General features: G+C 49.0%; 7 protein-coding genes across 7 annotated transcripts; 6 read left to right on the top strand and 1 right to left on the bottom strand.

Moving 5' to 3' along the window:
* Positions 1–507: 507 nt before the first annotated feature.
* N7443_008141 (uncharacterized protein) lies at positions 508–1541 on the top strand (the record flags this gene model as incomplete). The annotated part of the gene is made up of 4 exons (XM_056888197.1): positions 508–945; positions 1007–1117; positions 1171–1210; positions 1273–1541. The coding sequence occupies 4 exons, from the start codon at positions 508–510 to the stop codon at positions 1539–1541; spliced, it is 858 nt and encodes a 285-aa protein (XP_056739888.1).
* A 239-nt stretch (positions 1542–1780) lies between these two features.
* Positions 1781–6119, top strand: N7443_008140 (LipA and NB-ARC domain protein; the record flags this gene model as incomplete). Its single annotated transcript, XM_056888196.1, has 11 exons — positions 1781–1872; positions 1929–2297; positions 2350–2646; positions 2698–2983; positions 3041–3176; positions 3642–3699; positions 3750–3993; positions 4049–4111; positions 4177–4262; positions 4328–4553; positions 4614–6119. The coding sequence occupies 11 exons, from the start codon at positions 1781–1783 to the stop codon at positions 6117–6119; spliced, it is 3363 nt and encodes a 1120-aa protein (XP_056739887.1).
* Positions 6120–6305: 186 nt separating this feature from the next.
* N7443_008139 (uncharacterized protein) lies at positions 6306–6647 on the bottom strand (the record flags this gene model as incomplete). The annotated part of the gene is made up of 3 exons (XM_056888195.1): positions 6306–6336; positions 6396–6510; positions 6560–6647. 3 exons carry the CDS (start codon positions 6645–6647, stop codon positions 6306–6308), a joined length of 234 nt encoding a protein of 77 aa, XP_056739886.1.
* Positions 6648–7676: 1029 nt separating this feature from the next.
* Positions 7677–9502, top strand: N7443_008138 (uncharacterized protein; the record flags this gene model as incomplete). The annotated part of the gene is made up of 7 exons (XM_056888194.1): positions 7677–7909; positions 7965–8141; positions 8194–8307; positions 8363–8387; positions 8437–8609; positions 8655–9098; positions 9151–9502. The coding sequence occupies 7 exons, from the start codon at positions 7677–7679 to the stop codon at positions 9500–9502; spliced, it is 1518 nt and encodes a 505-aa protein (XP_056739885.1).
* A 665-nt stretch (positions 9503–10167) lies between these two features.
* On the top strand, positions 10168–12318 carry N7443_008137 (isopenicillin N synthase family dioxygenase; the record flags this gene model as incomplete). Its single annotated transcript, XM_056888193.1, has 5 exons — positions 10168–10497; positions 10805–10918; positions 11081–11404; positions 11454–11522; positions 11581–12318. 5 exons carry the CDS (start codon positions 10168–10170, stop codon positions 12316–12318), a joined length of 1575 nt encoding a protein of 524 aa, XP_056739884.1.
* A 251-nt stretch (positions 12319–12569) lies between these two features.
* On the top strand, positions 12570–14928 carry N7443_008136 (alpha-N-acetylglucosaminidase; the record flags this gene model as incomplete). Its single annotated transcript, XM_056888192.1, has 3 exons — positions 12570–12802; positions 12856–13004; positions 13058–14928. 3 exons carry the CDS (start codon positions 12570–12572, stop codon positions 14926–14928), a joined length of 2253 nt encoding a protein of 750 aa, XP_056739883.1.
* Positions 14929–15397: 469 nt separating this feature from the next.
* Positions 15398–17283, top strand: N7443_008135 (putative MFS multidrug transporter; the record flags this gene model as incomplete). The annotated part of the gene is made up of 6 exons (XM_056888191.1): positions 15398–15472; positions 15538–15684; positions 15741–16064; positions 16120–16275; positions 16326–16687; positions 16740–17283. The coding sequence occupies 6 exons, from the start codon at positions 15398–15400 to the stop codon at positions 17281–17283; spliced, it is 1608 nt and encodes a 535-aa protein (XP_056739882.1).
* Positions 17284–17285: the final 2 nt, after the last annotated feature.

Genomic DNA, 17285 nt, shown 5'->3' with positions numbered 1-17285 from the left:
ATCGGTGCTCTATAAGTGCTTGTAGCTCACTCGAAACACCCTCAGGTAAAAATATAATGAGAGCTTCCCCGCATGAACTAATGATATGATGAAAAAAACGGTGGCCTCATTTTAGAACAAATTATGATCTAACCAAAGTGAAAAAGTTGCTTAATGTCACTTCGAATGTTCGAACACGCTAATAGTTTACTTTTGCACGAAATCCGGTCGTCCTTGAATGTTTTAGGAAGTCCCAAGAATACCTTTGGGTATTCAGGTGTCAAGGAGGGCTCGATGACGTCTGTTTGACTTAGCTCGCTTCGCGTTGTGCCTCGAGCCGATGCTCTCCACGCCGATCCGAACATGGCCGAAGTGGATCATAGTGGTCATAGCGGGAAGACGAGTACAAAGGATTATTCTGCGAGGTGTTTAAGCGGCCAGTGGCTTTTAAAACTGCCTGGTCCCTTTGTGCTGTTCGTTAATCATCTTTCGTCCCTCAAGGAAATTTCTACTTCAGTCACCGCAAGTATGCCTCCCGCTGCCACAGAGACTGTCGCGTCCGACGCCGCCAATTCAACAGCACCTGCTCCCTACCTCAATACAATGCCTGGATCTGACTTCAATTGGCAAGTTACCCTTGCGAAGAAGGTCGTTGCTATCACAGGGGCAAACCGAGGCATTGGCCTGGGTATCGCGGAAGTCTGCCTAGCCAATTCGGCGAAGATGGTATATTCTTTCGACCTGATGGAACCGGGTGAAGACTTCTTCACTTTGCAGAAACAATATCCCAATTTCCGCTTTGTTCAGACCGATGTCACCACCGAGGAGAGTGTCGAGAAGGCCATTAACCAGGTCGTTGAGGAGACAGGCCGCATCGACGGTCTAGTAGCCAATGCTGGCATGACCAAGCACCAACCTGCCCTCAAATTCGAGCGGCCCGAGTTGGAGAAGCTCTTCAATCTCAATGTAGGCTCAGGTTATATTTCTCAGTGTGGAATTACTTCTCACACATAATTACATAATTCAGGTCTTCGGTGCCTATTTTTGCGCTCAGATCGCCGCTCGCAAGTTTATAGAACTCGGCATTAAGGGCTCTATCGTTATGACTTCTAGCATGACTTCTTATCGACCTAACAGGGTTAGTATTGATGGCCCCAGTTCTCATACAGCAGACTGATATTGTTTTTGTAGGCCGCTCCATCTGCACCGTACGGTGCCACCAAGGCTGCCGGTATGTGAAAGCACCATTACGAGTCCAATCAGAAGACTAAGCTGACATGTTCTTTACGAAAGTTCGCAATATGTGCCATACCCTCGCTATGGAATGGAGTCACCACGGCATTCGCGTTAACAGCATCAGCCCAGGCTTCGTACGGACGGCCATGACTTACTATGTTGAAAAGTCGCCCGATTGGGATATAAAGATGCAATATTATGGGGGTATGCCGCGTCTGGCAGATCCTCGAGAGCTTGGTGGTGCATATGTGTATTTGCTGAGTGACGCGAGCTCCTACACGACGGGCATTGACATTCCGATTGCGGGTATCGTTGGCGCGTGGTAGAACTAGATGATATCATTCAGAGGATATCATTTTTGGCGTTATCATTGTCTCATAGACGGTTAGGATCTGTGCACAAGATTTTCCACAGGATTCAAGCTCAACGGAATTGACGGGCAATCGTTTTCAGGGGATCGGCGACATCCGCAGTGCGGGTCACTTTCCCTAAAACCCCACCCCGCCTCAGCGTCTTTTCGTATTTATAACATTGCGAAATCACTTTCACCAATGTTTTTCAAAAAATGGCACCGAATCAAGTAGACCAATCCCCGGTCAGTGGACCTGTAAAATATAATGTCGGCTGGCGACGAGTGGTCCGCAACTTCAGTCCCTCGTATGCGGCTCTCCCTTTATGACGCGTCGAACTCTCCGCTAAGATGGACATCACAGATGGTTCGCCGTGACCATGGGCACCGGTGTCATCTCGGTACTAATGAACTCGGTTCCATTTCATAAGCCTGTTCTTCATTATCTATCAATCGTCTTTTTTGTTCTAAACGTCGTCGTCTTCGCGCTAGCCTTTGTTACGTCAATTCTGCGATACACATTATATCCCGAGATCTGGCGGGTGATGATTCGGGATCCGACAAACTCATTATTCTTGGCAACGGTACCTATGGGGCTCGCTACACTCATCGAGATGTGGGTGGTCATCTGTGTTCCGCGCTGGGGAGAATGGGCGACGTCATTTGTATGGGCTTTGTGGATAGTGGACGTTGTGGCCGCCGCCTCAGTGACCCTTTCCCTCTCGTTTATCTTGTGAGTAAACCACTCGCGACACGCAAATTCTGGGTTAACTAATGAAAATCAGAATCTCACAGCGCTACATCACCTCTTTAGATCGGATTACTGCCCTGCAGCTATTGCCCATTGCGGCCACGATTGTGGCGGCGGGGGCTGGCGCCGAGGTAGCTAACATCCTGCCCAACAAGCAGCATGCAGTAGGAACGCTTCTTGTGTCTTTCATACTCTGGGGCATGGGCACCCCTCTGGCAATCATGGTGCTTGTCATATATTACCAGCGACTAGCGGTCCACAAATTGCCTCCACGAGAGACTATCGTCAGCTGTTTTCTGCCACTGGGGCCATTGGGGTTTGGTGGCTTCGGGTAAGGTGTATCCTTCAGTGTCTTTGAAGAAACAATGCCGACCAGTCACAGTATCATCTATATAGGAAAGGTCGCTCGGGATCTTTTTCAGGGTTCCGACATCCTCGATCCCATTGCAGGCCCTATGGCCTATGTTCTAGGAGTCTTCATTTCGCTACTCATGTGGAGCTTCGGCCTTATCTGGCTTGTTTTTGCATTAGCAACCGTTCTATATAGTTCTCCCTTTCCATTCAATATGGGCTGGTGGGGCTTTACCTTTCCACTTGGTGTTTACGCTGCCAATACTATGGAGCTGGGCGTTGAGCTAGATCTCATGTTCTTCAAGGTCTTTGGCACGGTACGTTCAGCATCACTGAAACTGATTCATCAACTACTGACAGTGTGGCGAGTGCAGTTATTAAGTACGGTTGTTCTATTTCTGTGGGCACTGGTCGTTTCACGAACAGCGATGGGGGCCTGGCGTGGCAATCTATTCTTTGCTCCATGTCTTCAGAACCTGACTCTCAAGGAAGATGAAACCAACCCTGATAGTGATCGGCTTCGAGCATAGAAATCATCATTGCTTCTGAAACATCAGTCTAACTCCAATCTGCCAATGTAGCCGATGAATGCATCAAGAGACATGCAGGGTCATTGCCAAGGCAGCCCACCGGGATCTCCGGCCAACCGGGGCTCCAAACGCCCCAGCCGTAGTCTTAGGGCAATTCCTGGCGAGACGAATCCTACGAATCCGTGTCAACTATTGGCTGATCTCCAGTGCCTTCGTCGCGTGTCTCCTTGCCAAGACCCTGTCAGACGCCCGGGTGTACCATGCTCGTATTCTTGTGCAGGTAGCCTCGCCCAGGGCTCGAGAAAAAAAAGTTCTTTTTGTCAAGCCTCGTTGATTTGTATACTCTCACTGTGAGTTTTGGGATTGAGATGGTACGATTATTCCTCTGAAATATGACAATGCATAGTCATGAAACTCACCTGGCACTTGGCATAGGATTCGACAGAGCATGAGTTTCCATTCCTACAGGAAGTTCATACTCCAAGAGACTCTCACAAGATCGAGTAAGGGAAGCGACCGTTCATATTGATCCCAACTCACCTTCTTTACGCAGCATTATATTTGTTCACGGTCTCAATCCTCGAGGTCGCAACGATCATCCGTTTGAGACATGGACGCACGCAAACGGGAAATTTTGGCCCAAGGACTTCCTTGCAGATGACATATCCTACGCTCGAGTCTTCGTCTATGGCTACAATGCGAATGTCACGAACCCGCAGACGATGTCCACTGCGAGCATCAAGGACCATGCGAACACATTACTGAATCTCTTAGATTTGGAACGAAGCCCACATTTCGTAAGTAAGATACCCGAATTAGAAAGAATGGTCCTAATCAATATCTATTTGGCAGAATTCTCCACCTCCGAATATCATCTTTATCGGGCATAGTCTGGGAGGGCTAGTCATTAAACAGGTTTGATGGACCCGCCCTGTGGAAGTAGCTTGTGGAATCTGGTCTGACAAGATTTCTGGTTACAGGCTCTTCTTAATGCAAAGGAGGATCCAAAATACGGTTCTATCCGCAGTGCCACCTCCGGTCTGGTGTTTTTTGGAACTCCTCACAGGTATGTCTCCAGGTGGACTCTCAAAATCTTCGACAAGTGAGCTAACAATTTTTCACTAAAAACAGAGGTGCTAAAGCTGTAGAGCTGGGCAAGATTGCCGCTGGAATTGCTCGCTTTGTTTCCAAAGGACACGCCAGTAACGACCTTCTCGATTGCCTTGAACACAACTCACTCTTCACGAGACAGATGAGCGACCGATTTCGACATCAGCTGGAGGACTACTATGTAGTCAGCTTTATCGAAGGGAAAGAGGTGCAGTTTGGAGGTGCTGGGCCGGCGTCTATCAGCCATGTAGGTGACCTGGTGGCCCAGTCGGGAATGAGACGAGTCAGGTTATACTAACTCGCATAGCTGGTTGTCAACGAAGAATCGGCTGTTCTCGGCTTATCGGGGCTTCGGGAGACTCAACTGAAACTCGATGCAGATCACTCGCAAATGTGCAAAGTTGGTTCACGAGGCCCCATGTACCGCCTCATTAAGGGGAACATTAAGCAACTGGTCGACCGGGCCGTTTTATCTGAACACGGATTCATACCACAACAACAGCCGCATCTAGCAACTGGACAGAGTCCTCCTCCAGTGCCTCCACGAATGCATTCTAATAGTAGCAGGCCATTCTCGCCTCCAGGCAGGTCACCCGCCCCTGTAGAGAGGGTTGTTGGAGCCATCTTTAACCCCTTGGATACTGACCCAAGGTCCATTCAATCGGCAAAACATAAGAATCGAGGTAATTGGGACGAGGCGCGGAAGAGCGATTATGAGATCTTCCAAGAACACCTGCGTACGCTAGGCGCAGACCACGTCAGTACTCTCTCCGTCGGATACAACATGGCGGAGATCGAGCTGGAGTCTGGCTATGTCGATAAAGCAAGTGAGTGGTGTGAGTGGGTGACGGATAACGTCCAGCGCGTTCTGGGAGCCAAGCATGCACTATCAATGAGGACTGAGAGTCTCATGGCAGAGATCCTGTGCCAGCAAGGCAAGTATCAAGAGTCCGAGTCGGTCTGTGCAAATGTGCTCGCACGCCAACAGATAAACATCGGAGAGGGACACCTTGACACATTGGACACTAGACGTCGACTCGGTATGGCTTATAACTGTCTTAGCCGCCGGGAAAATGCAATTTTGACTGCTCAGAACCTCACCGAGAGCCTCAAGCGCCTACTCGGTGATAACCATATCCGAGTTTTCGCAGCGGCCCTGGATACCCTCGAGTACGTGATTTACAATCACGGGGGGGACTCTGTTTTTGTGCCAATTTCCTTGCAGCCGGATGTGCAGCAAGCATTGGAAATGCTGCCTGAGGTATACCAGGAGCTCCTTGTTGCCCTTGGCCGTGGACATCCTTTGACAATCCGCGCTCTCTCACTACACGGTCGAGGGTTGACAAGAGCCCAGCAGCACATGCCGGCTTCTGAAACCCTACGCCAAGCTCTTGCATCTTCCGAGGAGGCTCTCGGTCCTAACCATGCCTTGACCATGGACATTGTGGGCAATATCGGTGTGATGTATGCTTTACAAAGGCCTCAATACTATGGCGCTGCCAACCCACCTTCTGAGGCTTTGCCTTGGCTTATTCGGTATCTAAATTGGGTCGAACAATATAAAGGGCTCAAGAACCCGGAAACCCAGGCTACTTTGGAGATGATAGGAAACTTGCACTTCGCTGCAAAGGAGTATGAGCCCGCTGAGAAATACTTTGATCGAGCATTGGCTTCCTATCAGGGAACCAACTCGCCAGCGGCGACGCAGCGTATTGGTGCTAATCTTCAACTGTGTCGGGCGAACAACATGCTTACTGGTCGCCGTATCGGGTCCGGATTCGGAAACCTACTGTCACATTTACAGCGATTCTGACCTACTAGATTATTAACGGAATATACGCATTACATTACGATAGGGCATAGTCATAAAATTAACAATCAATCTTGTATGCAACTACAGGGCATAAATTGTTTAATCCCTAGAGGGTATCATGTCTCAGGATGGGTAGCGGATTGTTCATATCAGCCGCATCCCTTTGCTGCTATGCTGATTCAAGATTTAATTGGAAAATTTGTCCGGAACGTTTTTTCTATTGTGAAATGGCAATTAGTGTTTAGAAATCACAATAATTATCATAGGTAGTCTTACCCAGTGGCCTTTTCGAACTGGTCGCGGCCAGTATCGGTGATCTTCTCGTTGGTGGAGCGCATCTTGGCGGGGTCGACCTTGCCGCCACTGAGCTTACTCTCGGCAGAATCGAGACCTGGAGAGATGTTAAGACCATTATTTTGGGCTTTTGGCCAGTGACTTACCCTTGTCAGCATAATCCTCCTGTCCAGAAGACTGGTTGGAGCCCTTGTTGCCACCGAGCTTGGAAGCGAGACCGGAGAGTTTATCCATGATGTAAATGTGTAGTTGTTTGTTGAGATGTATGGGTATGCTGGAGAGTATGTCAAGTCCAAATAGTGGGAGAGGGAGTGTCCTCTTTATAGGGAAAGTCAACATCACCTGCATCACCTACCGGTTGGTTTGTCCTTGATATCGTCATTACTGAGCTCAAGTCAGGATAGTGGTTTGCCCCACGAATGCTCCACCTTTTTGGCTTCTATGAATAGTTCAGAGCCACTCGGTCAGCGTGATCTGAGGTCATCGATGCCGATCTGATCGACTTTACAATGGCGAAAGCCATTGGTGGAGTGGGGTATGTGAGTGATGTCACATTTCATGGTCGGCTTTGGGGCCTTAAAAATCGGGCACATATATTTCCAAGGCAGTAAGGCAGAAAGGCAAAGGTCTTCTCCATCTTCCTGCATCTCCCCAGACTACATCCACATTCTGGTTCCCCATCGCGGCCATTCTCCGAGCGGGAAGAGGTCGTTTGGATAAGTAGACTCCACTAAATGGGCGCATCCGTATACATCACAGACCCTGTATATAACCTTTGTTGGGTCTTTCCAAATCTTTGTACATATAGTCAAATTTCATGAGTATGCCATGAGCATAGTGCTGATAAGAAAAACATTCCATCTAACTACTAGGCTAACTTGCTAGGAGCCCCGGTAAGCAAAATGGCTTTCGGTTTAAGATACCCCGAGCGGAACTCGCTTCCCCTGTGCATCCACAGTTGCCCGTCAATTCTCTTCCATACTCCCCGCAGGCAATGAGCAATGAGCTAACTGACGTGGTTCTAACCGTCGTCTCGATCATACTATTCTGATGAGGAACTGAGGGCCGCAGCTTTTTCTGTGCTGTCTTGTTTTCGATCCCCACGGTGACCTCCCAATCTCCCAAAAGCTTGGCATATCTTCAGAGTTGCGCCGAGCAGCCAACATCAACCCGTTGAATAGCCAGTGCATTTATAAGAGACGCTCCCTCAGTTGCAGGATGAGTTTGCTTTGCACCATAAGAAGCGGTGGTTGCATTGGAAACATGGCAAAATCCGTGGAAGAGCAGATTGAATACAAGGTGACAGTGGAAAATATAGGCCAAGGCCTCAGAGGCGATGCTCTTTATCAGGCATATGCCTCAAAAGGTCCAGAATGGCATCAGAAAATGACTCGCACTTTGTTGCTGAAAGTGGACTTGCATCTACTCCCGTTCTTGGACTTGCATCTACTCCCGTTCTTGGTGCTCATGTATCTCCTCAATTTCCTGGATCGCAAGTATGACCCCTTACTGTCAACAGACCGTCACGGGCGAAATTTAATGTTTATCTAGTAACCTATCCCAGGCACGTCTTGTATCTCTTGAGAAGGATCTTGACATGAAAGGGACAGACTTTAATCCGGCCACGAGTATACTCTTCGTCGGATATTTACTTATGCAGCTCCCCTCTAATATTCTCCTTACTCGCATTCGACCCTCACGGCTTCTTGGTATCGCTATGGCTATCTGGTATGCAAGACTTCGCTGATTCTCGCGGTTTTCATGCTAATCGGCTTGGTAGGGGCATCATCTCTGCGTGTCAGGCGGCCACACAGTCATTTACCGGTCTTATCATTTCACGTTTCTTTATCGGCTTTGTGGAAGCACCCTTCTTTCCGGGCGCAGTTATGCTGATGTACGCTTATCTCTTCCAAACTACTTGTTTCTACTCTATTTACACATTATTGTAGGTCAAGTTGGTATACCAGACAAGAAGTCGGTCACTCACTATCATTTAATGTAGAGGCCATGCTTACTTGACCAGTTGAGCCACCGCATTGCTTGGTTCTATGCCGGCAGCTCGCTGGCTAATGCCTTCGGTGGGCTTATTGGAGCTGGAGTCCTTGGCAATCTGGATGGCACACATGGAGTTGCGGGCTGGCGGTGGCTCTTCATAATTGAAGGATGTATCACGGTGGGAGTGTCTATTTTAGCAGCGTACTCTCCCACATGGACTTTTTCTCGCTGTTCTAATATCTATAGTATCTTCCTACCAAACTACCCGGCCACAACTTCCTGGCTAAAAGATGAGGAACAAGCCTATGCCCAATGGCGTCTTATGAATGACACAGGCGAAGCTGACAATGCCAGCTCGAGCAGCATCAGGGAAGCACCGGCCATGGTTTTTGCCGACCGCCGCATCTATCTCTTCATCCTGCTCCAGCACGTCTCGCTTCTTTCTCAGAATTTCCAATACTTCTTTCCGACTATTGTTCAAACGCTGGGATATGGTAGCATTGAGACACTTTTGATTACTGCACCCGTCTGGATTACCACTTTCCTCGTCTCCCTCTTCGTGACTTGGACATCGGGCAAAACGAACGATCGCAGTCTACACATCATTTGTCTGATGCTTGTCAGTGTCGTGGGTTGTGTTATTGCGACTGTTACGACCAATACCGGCGCCAAATTCTTCGCCATGTTTCTGTGAGTCTGAAACAGTGACTTCCCTGACGAATCATCTGGCTGACTATTCTAGGATGCCAATGGGTGCTGTTTCCGCCTACCAGATCATACTTGCCTGGCTGGCCAACTCTTTCCCCCGGCCATTGGTCAAACGGTCTGCTGCTATTGCCATTGCTAACATGTTTGGCAATACTGCGTCAATCTATGGCAGCTATATGTGGCCATCCTCCTCAGGCCCTCGATACATTCCTGGTGGCAGTGCAACCGCCGTGATTGCTCTTCTTGTCGCGCTGCTAGCCCTTATCATTCGCATTGTCCACACGAAAATGAACAAGCGACTCGATGAAGCTGAATCTTCTCTCGATATTCCTACGGGCTCGAATATGCTGGAAATTCGAGCAACTGGGTTCCGTTACATCCTTTGAAGATATCGCATTCATAGATACAGGCGGACCAAGATAATAGAACAGCACTTGAACCGGGTACGAACACTTTGTTCTTTTACTCTTCTACATCTCTTCCCAGGCATTTTTCCAAGCATAGTTTCGGTCTTCATTTCCTTTCTGTTCATGAACCAGCCTTTTCTTTTAAGCATTTTTAACCACGGCCGGACTCATAATCAATTTGTCGCCATCGATTTATAAGCTCATCTAAAATATATCTTCTAAGGTTGGTCTAGCTACACCTGACGGTCAGAACAATATTGCAAACATTAGAATAACATTATTTATGTTGTCAGCAACATTAAGCTAACCTTTGGATTTTTCAATGTAGGCAATAAATGGACCCATTAATCTTTTGAAGATTGCATTACTTACATATTCCGTTGGAGCCTCAGACTCGGCCGCGCCCGTAGTTCCCCGCTTCGGAGTCGTGTCAAAAATGCAGGCTTCAACTACTTCACAAGCTCGGGGCTAAGACAAGTTCTTCCGCCCATATCTTTTCTTTGCAGTCTGGGGATCTCCAGATCACAGGCCTATTTGAAAGGCGAAACCCGACCGGTGATTTTCATCCACGACGGGGATGCTAACGCGGCATATTTGCTACCCTGGTTTTCGATAAAGTCTGGCAGGCTTTGAATCACAGAAATATGCTAAATACGTCAGATACCCCGCAGGATTTGCGCGAGCGGGGACACGGTGTGTTGAATGTCCATCGGCCGGGATGCGGAGGCAATTCCATCCCCGCCACATCGCCCATCCGCAGCTCTGTGGCCTTGATTGCCGACCTCATTCCGCGCGTGTACCGCTCCCAAACTGACGGGCGAGCCGTCATTCTCAGCGAACATTCTATCGGTGGCGCCATCGTGCTCGCCATCGCGGCCCAATCAGATTGCCAGACTTCTCCAGTACTAGCTGTCAGCGCCCTCGGAGTGGTGCCAACATTGGGACGAGATCTTCTCCTACCAAGCCCAAATATTGTATTGAATAATCACCAGTTGTTATTGAAAACCTACGGTGTTGTCGCGTTTCTTTTGTCCCTTCAAGTATCTCGGCGAGAAAAGCTTTATCGGTGATACGCTGAAGGCATTCTTTGAGCCGAGTAAGAGTCCTTCAATGAGTTGAAAATGCACTCGACTAATTCCTGTGTTTCTAGGTGTCAGAGTAGAGATACGTGAGGTTACGGAATCCGAATGGTTTCCATCGTCTCGTCAACGAGATATTCCCAGCTGTTGAGGGACTCGGTCTTATCAGTGACAGATTGACCGCAGTCGCTGACCATATCAGGTACCGGTGCAATATCTCGCTGCCGAATACAAATCCGCTTGGCAGTATACGACTGAGGCTCAACCACGCTTCGTTAACTTGGCAAAGCTTTTCAAGGGTTCGTCCAACGTGCACGTAAATTGCTTCTCGGTGGTGGTCACAACTGCAGGTCACCAAGAACTTGTCTCAGCTCCACGAGTTGAGACTTGATTTTATATCAAGGATGGTACGGATACACAGGGGATTAACTCTCTTCTCTGCAAATCCCAGAGCCGGAAACATCACTAATTATACCAGTCGGAGCAAATGGCATCATATCCAGCTGCTTTTAGTTCGATCCCCGTTCTTGACTTCAAAGAAGCCTTGTCGCCGTCGACCAAGCCGGTGTTTTTGAGTCATCTCCGAGACGCACTGATCAATGTCGGCTTTTTCTACCTTCAGAACCCGCCCATCTCACTCAGAGTACAGCATGCATTTTTGGAAAAGGCGTTGGGTCTCTTTCATCTCCCACTAGAGAAGAAACTAGAGATAGAGATGGTCAATAGCCCGCATTTTCTCGGCTACTCCAGACTTGGGTCAGAGATCACCGCCCTTAAAAAGGACCACCGTGAGCAGTTTGATGTAGGTCTGATTCGAGCCCGATTTACGAGCTATACTTATCCCAACTTAGTTCGCAACCGAACTGCCAGCACCCGCAAAGGATGAGCCACTGTATAGGAATATCTACGGTCCAAACCAGGTACGTGCTTAGCCTGCCTGTATTCATCACTGTCTTTATCGCTCATACTCTGGCCTAGTGGCCCGATGAAACTGCAATCTCAGGGTTCCGCAAGGCTATTGAGGACTATATCGCTGAAGCAAGCGTCATGGCCGCTTCTTTTACAGCCCTTATTGCAGAAGCTCTGGATCTTCCGCCAACAGCTTTTGATCAAGCTTTCGATGATCCAGGGCAGCATAAATTAAAGCTTATCAAGTATCCCCTCCCGCCATCTTCCGGTGATAATACTGCCGGCTTCCAGGGCGTCGGTGCTCACAAAGACTCTGGCTTTCTGACTTTCCTTTTACAAGCAACATCTCACCATGGCCTTGAGGTGCAAAACAAAGCCGGGAACTGGATTTCTGTAGCCCCAGTTCCTGACACATTTGTGGTCAACATCGGGCGCGCCCTTGAAGCACTGACGGGAGGGGTTTGTACGGCGACTACTCATCGTGTGAGTCTACGGGAAGAACACTTTGTGGATGCTGAAGGAAACTCCCTTGGTCCGCGGTTTTCTTTCCCGGTTTTTCAAGGGGTCAGCCCAGATCTCTCTGCGGAAAAAGTTTCACTGGTTATTCCGAGCCACATACGGAATCTGGTGAAGGATGACAAAGTCAAATCAGATGCCGAAGCTACATTTAACGAAATGTTCCGAACAAACATTGGGGAAGCTACGTTGGTCGCTCGAGTGACGAGTCATCAAGATGTCGGGCAGCGATGGTACCCAGGGGTGTTATGCAAGGCTCTCAAGGGCCAAAGGGGCTTTATTGCGCATTAAGCACTTACTCGGCCGCGTCTATTATCCGATACCCATTGGCCTAGTCCTATCCAATACTATTGGTGTAAATTGGAGATCGACACACGTAGGATCAAACAGTTACAGTGCGTGTGCCGACGGTGCAGGGATTGAGATGCAACGCTCACGCATGCTGTAGGCACAGGGGCTCGACCGCAAATTGCGACGTCTATTTCAATGGTTTTCTTCATTCCTCCGATAAGCTTCAACTAGCCAGACTTTCTAACCGCGCCATGCATTGGATCAAATCGTTGCTCTGGTCTGGCGTAGCAACGGCTGCGGCCCAGCCGACCGATGGCCTCTATAGCCTCGTCAAGCGACGGTTACCTGATCATTTCGATCAATTCCGATTCAACCTAGATGCTAATTTTGGTGACAACGATGGCTACGATCAATTCAGGGTCCAGAGTGCGGACAATGGCACTGTTTTATTGCATGGAAACTCAATTAGCGCACTCTCTTCAGGGTATGCTCCAAAGAAACTTCACTAAAGAACAAAATCTCTAATAAAATTGGCAGTCTCCATCGATATCTCACCGAAATCGTTCATGTTGATATCTACTGGTTCGTTGGTAGCCGCCTAGGCCAGGCGCCTTCAAGTCTTCCTCGCTTTGACACGCCAATCCTCGGCTCCAGTACAGTTCCTTGGCGATACCATTTCAATACTGGTAACTCATTCATCCTGCGTGGGTCTTGATCTGCTTTCTGATACGACTCTCAGTCACTTTCTCTTACACCTCGGCCTTTTGGACCTGGGAGGAATGGGAGTTGCAACTGGATTGGCTTGCTCTTCGCGGGGTCAATCTACCGCTTGCGAGTGTTGGTCAGGAAAAGATCATGGTAGATGTATTCCAGGAAATTGGACTCACTGGTGCCGAGATCTCAACTTTCCTAAGTGGGCCGGCTTTCCTAGCATGGAACCGGTTCGGAAACATCCAAGGATCCTGGGGCGGCAGTCTCCCTCAAACGTGGATAGACCAGCAATTCGGTCTTTCAAAAAAAATTGTAAAACGCATGGTTGAACTCGGAATGACCCCTGTGTTACCCGCATTCACGGGGGACGTCCCTATGAACACTAGTCGGGTTCTTCCCAATGCCAACATTGTCCGCGGATCACAATGGAGTGGATTCTCTTCACAGTATAGCAATGACTCGTTTCTGCAGCCTTTTGATGATAACTTTGCAAGGATACAAAACCTTTTCATCGGCAGACAGAAAGCTGCATACGGAAACGTGAGCCACATCTACACCCTGGACCAGTATAATGAAAACAACCCGTACTCGGGAGATCCAGGATACCTCCACAACATAACGCGTACCACGTGGCATAGTCTCAAGGAGGCTGACCCCGACGCAATCTGGCTGATGCAGGGGTGGCTATTCTACTCAAGCGAGTCATTTTGGACAAGCGAGCGCGTGGAAGCCTATCTCTCCGGGGTTGGAAAGAATAGTGACATGCTTATTCTTGATCTTTTCTCCGAATCCATGCCACAATGGCGCCGCACTAATTCCTACTACGGTAAACCATGGATATGGTGCCAGCTACATGATTATGGAGGCCAGATGGGTCTTTATGGTCAAATCCAAAATATCACACAGAATGCAACACAGGCACGCCTTGAATCCCCGTCAATGGTGGGGTATGGACTGAGCCCAGAAGGCCAAGAGGGTAATGAAGTTGTCTATGATATGCTCCTAGATCAGGCCTGGTCTTCTACTCCCCTTGATACCGAAAGCTATTTTCATGCCTGGGTTGCAAGCCGATACTCTGGCTGTGGCTCCATTCCACAGGAACTATACAAGGCGTGGGATCTTATGCGCACGACCATTTACAACAACACCAACCTTACCACTACTGCGGTTATGAGACCGGTTTTCGTGAGTCGTCCACAACTCTCTGGTCTCGTCGGTGTTGCCGGATCATTTGGCACAGTCCTTACCTACGATCCCTTGGTCTTGGTTTGGGCGTGGCGATTGATGTATCACGCTGCCAGCTCAGAGCCTAGGCTGTGGAGCAACCCATCATATAGACATGATATGGTTGATGTAACGCGCCAGATTATGGCCAATGCATTCACCCCGCTATATCTGAGCCTTACCTCCACCTACAATAACTCGGATTCCACTCAAGCTAGCCTGTCACAGAAGGGAACTAGAATGATCCAGCTTTTGGCCGATATTGACTCTGTGCTGCTTACCAATAAGAATTTTCGCCTTTCTACATGGATTGAATCTGCGCGGGCTTGGGCTGGTGGTGACAAAAAGCAGGAGTCTTTCTTTGAATATAGCGCCCGTAATCAGATCACTCTGTGGGGACCGGACGGAGAGATTTCCGACTATGCTGCGAAGCAGTGGGGAGGATTATTGTCTTCGTATTACGTACCTCGCTGGCGTATCTTTGTTGAGTACCTCAAGTCAACCCCTGCTGTGTCGTACAACGCATCAATGCTGCAGGATCGGCTTCTCGAATTTGAGCTCAAATGGCAGAAGAAGACGTGGGCGGAAACTGAGCCTACAGGGGATGCTGCGGACCTGGAAATAGTGTTGGCTCGCGTGATTCAAGAATGGCCATCTATTTTTGGACACGCATAGGCGTGATAGGGGCTCTGGAATTGAACTTGTGTCATATAACGAGACTAAAGCTAGAAGCAAATTCTATAGCTGATCCAAGGAAGTGCAAACGGGCAGTTGTTCTCTATGTCCTTCAAAATTTGTTTCTAGGCGTTTTACTAGACGTCTTATTGGACTCTTATTTGGTTATTTTCTAATTCTCTTTTAAAGGACTTAACTGAAAATTGCCAATCGAGTCCTACCTATGCATCATAGGTAATCTATTTCCGGAGCGGTGTTCCCCATGTTTGTTGCCACTGGTTATTGAGCTCCCCACAGCGGAGACACCCCGACACCCCGACACCCGTACTGGTTGGAACGTGCTTATCGCTATCAACGCGCGATGCTTAGAAATACAATCCCGATCACTTCCAGGTTCCAGCTTTCCCCTCAACTCCTTCATAACTCAATGGATAGTCCTTCTAGGTTGCTATCCAGATACCTTCCAAAAATGATGGAAAGACGAGCCTCGTCATCCGAGCGTACCCCGCTCATTGTGCCAACCGATCCTGGTCCGAAAACCAGTGTGAGCTTTGCAAGAGGATTGGGGATAATTACCTCCATGGGCCTCTTAATTTTCATTCAGAGTAGGCTGCTCTTGCTACTGGGCTCAATGACGTTGAATTGATTGGACTTCTTATAGCGACCAACATGTCAATGATGACCACTGCCCAATCTTACATCGCAGCCGATCTGGATGCCTTTGCAGAAGCGACTTGGTTCACATCGGCTTACATGGTATGATCTGAGCGATTAGGTCGAAGATCTCATATATTGACACTGACCGCTCGAAGATCGCAATGTCCAGCGTTACGCCCTTATCTGGACGACTGTCGGGCATCTTCACCCCGCGACTCTATGTTATCTTTTCGGGCTTCTTTTTAGCCGCAGGCCTATTTATCACCGCCGCTGCTCCAACCTTGGCAGTCTTTCTTCTCGGTCGAGTCGTTACAGGCGTTGGTAGTGGCGGGCTGATGAGCTCAGCCATTATCTTGGTTCTAGATCTTGCAAGCCCGAAACGACGAGGCTTGTTTATTGGCCTCATCAATGCTGGCTACACGACGGGTGTAGCTTCAGGCGCTGTTCTTGCCGGCCTATTGACGCCGATAGTCGGATGGGTAAGCCCATAGTTTCTTCCACACGTAACATTGACTGAGCATCATTCGACTCTAGCGCTTATTGTTTTGGATCCAGGCTCCTGCGGCATTGGTGTTAGGCCCTCTACTCTTCTTGGCTCTTCCGACTTCCTCAAATGATCGTGGCGCTCTAACAGGAAGTGCTCTGCGGGCCAGTCTTGCCCGAGTCGACTATGCAGGCTCTTTGACTTTGGTAGGGTGATCCAACCGTTTTTTTTTTTTTTGATCTCGCTAACTCGACAGACACTCTCGGTCGTTCTCATGCTTTCCAGTCTGGCCTCGCCTCAAATTCCTCTTTGGCCTATCCCACTCTCGCTATTTATGTTTGGGTCTTTTATTCTCATTGAATCAAAGTGGACCACTGAGCCCGTCATTCCCGTGCGACTCTTGCGGAATCGCAGCGTGTTGATGACATGTATTGCGGCCCTGGGCATGATGATGGCTCGCTGGGCCGTTCTATTTTTCACCCCCGCTTATGCGATTGCTGTCCGAGGGTGGTCCCCTGCTTCAGCTGGGCTTCTTCTGGTCCCAACTAATGCTGGCTTCGGAACGGGCGGCCTGCTTGTCGGATGGCTGCATATACGCAAAGCGAACAGCTACTACATGTGAGTGTTTCCTTGGCTTGAAGTTCGGTATCAAATTTAACGTGAACTCCAGCTCCTGTCTGATTATATTTTTCCTCTTTGCAATGGCCACTGCGGCCCTCGCTTTCCTCTCTACGCCAACTTCTTCTGCAGTTCTCTACATGTTCGTCACTTTTCTAGACGGTCTCTTTGCCGGGTCTCTGATGAACTATACTCTGTCTCACGTGCTCCACATGACCAACCCCGAGTCACATTATATCGTGACTTCACTTGTGGCAATGTCTCGAGGTTTTGCAGGGAGTTTCGGATCAGCCATTGGGGGCGGATTCTTCGCTCGGGTGCTCAAAGGTTCCTTGGAAACGGGTTTTTCTCAACACGGGTTATCCCCTCGACCGGAACTGGTGCGTACTTTGCTGGGTAGCCCAGCGACCGTCCTGAATTTGAGCGGCCTCGAGCGGCTGGTCGCTATCCAGAGCTACGAATACGCAACACGCATGCTGTTCCTGGCGGGTAGTGCGCTGGCCCTGGCAGCCACTGTATTTCAGGCGGGAACTGGATGGCGTGCGAGGGCAGATGACAAGAGACAAGATTCCAATGCTTCGGATGAGGAATCTTAATT

The sequence above is a fragment of the Penicillium atrosanguineum genome (assembly GCF_028827265.1).
Source record: "Penicillium atrosanguineum strain IBT 20685 chromosome Unknown utg000006l_segment0_segment0, whole genome shotgun sequence".
Taxonomy (NCBI): Eukaryota; Fungi; Ascomycota; class Eurotiomycetes; order Eurotiales; family Aspergillaceae; genus Penicillium; species Penicillium atrosanguineum.
This window is presented reverse-complemented; position numbering and strand designations above follow the sequence as displayed.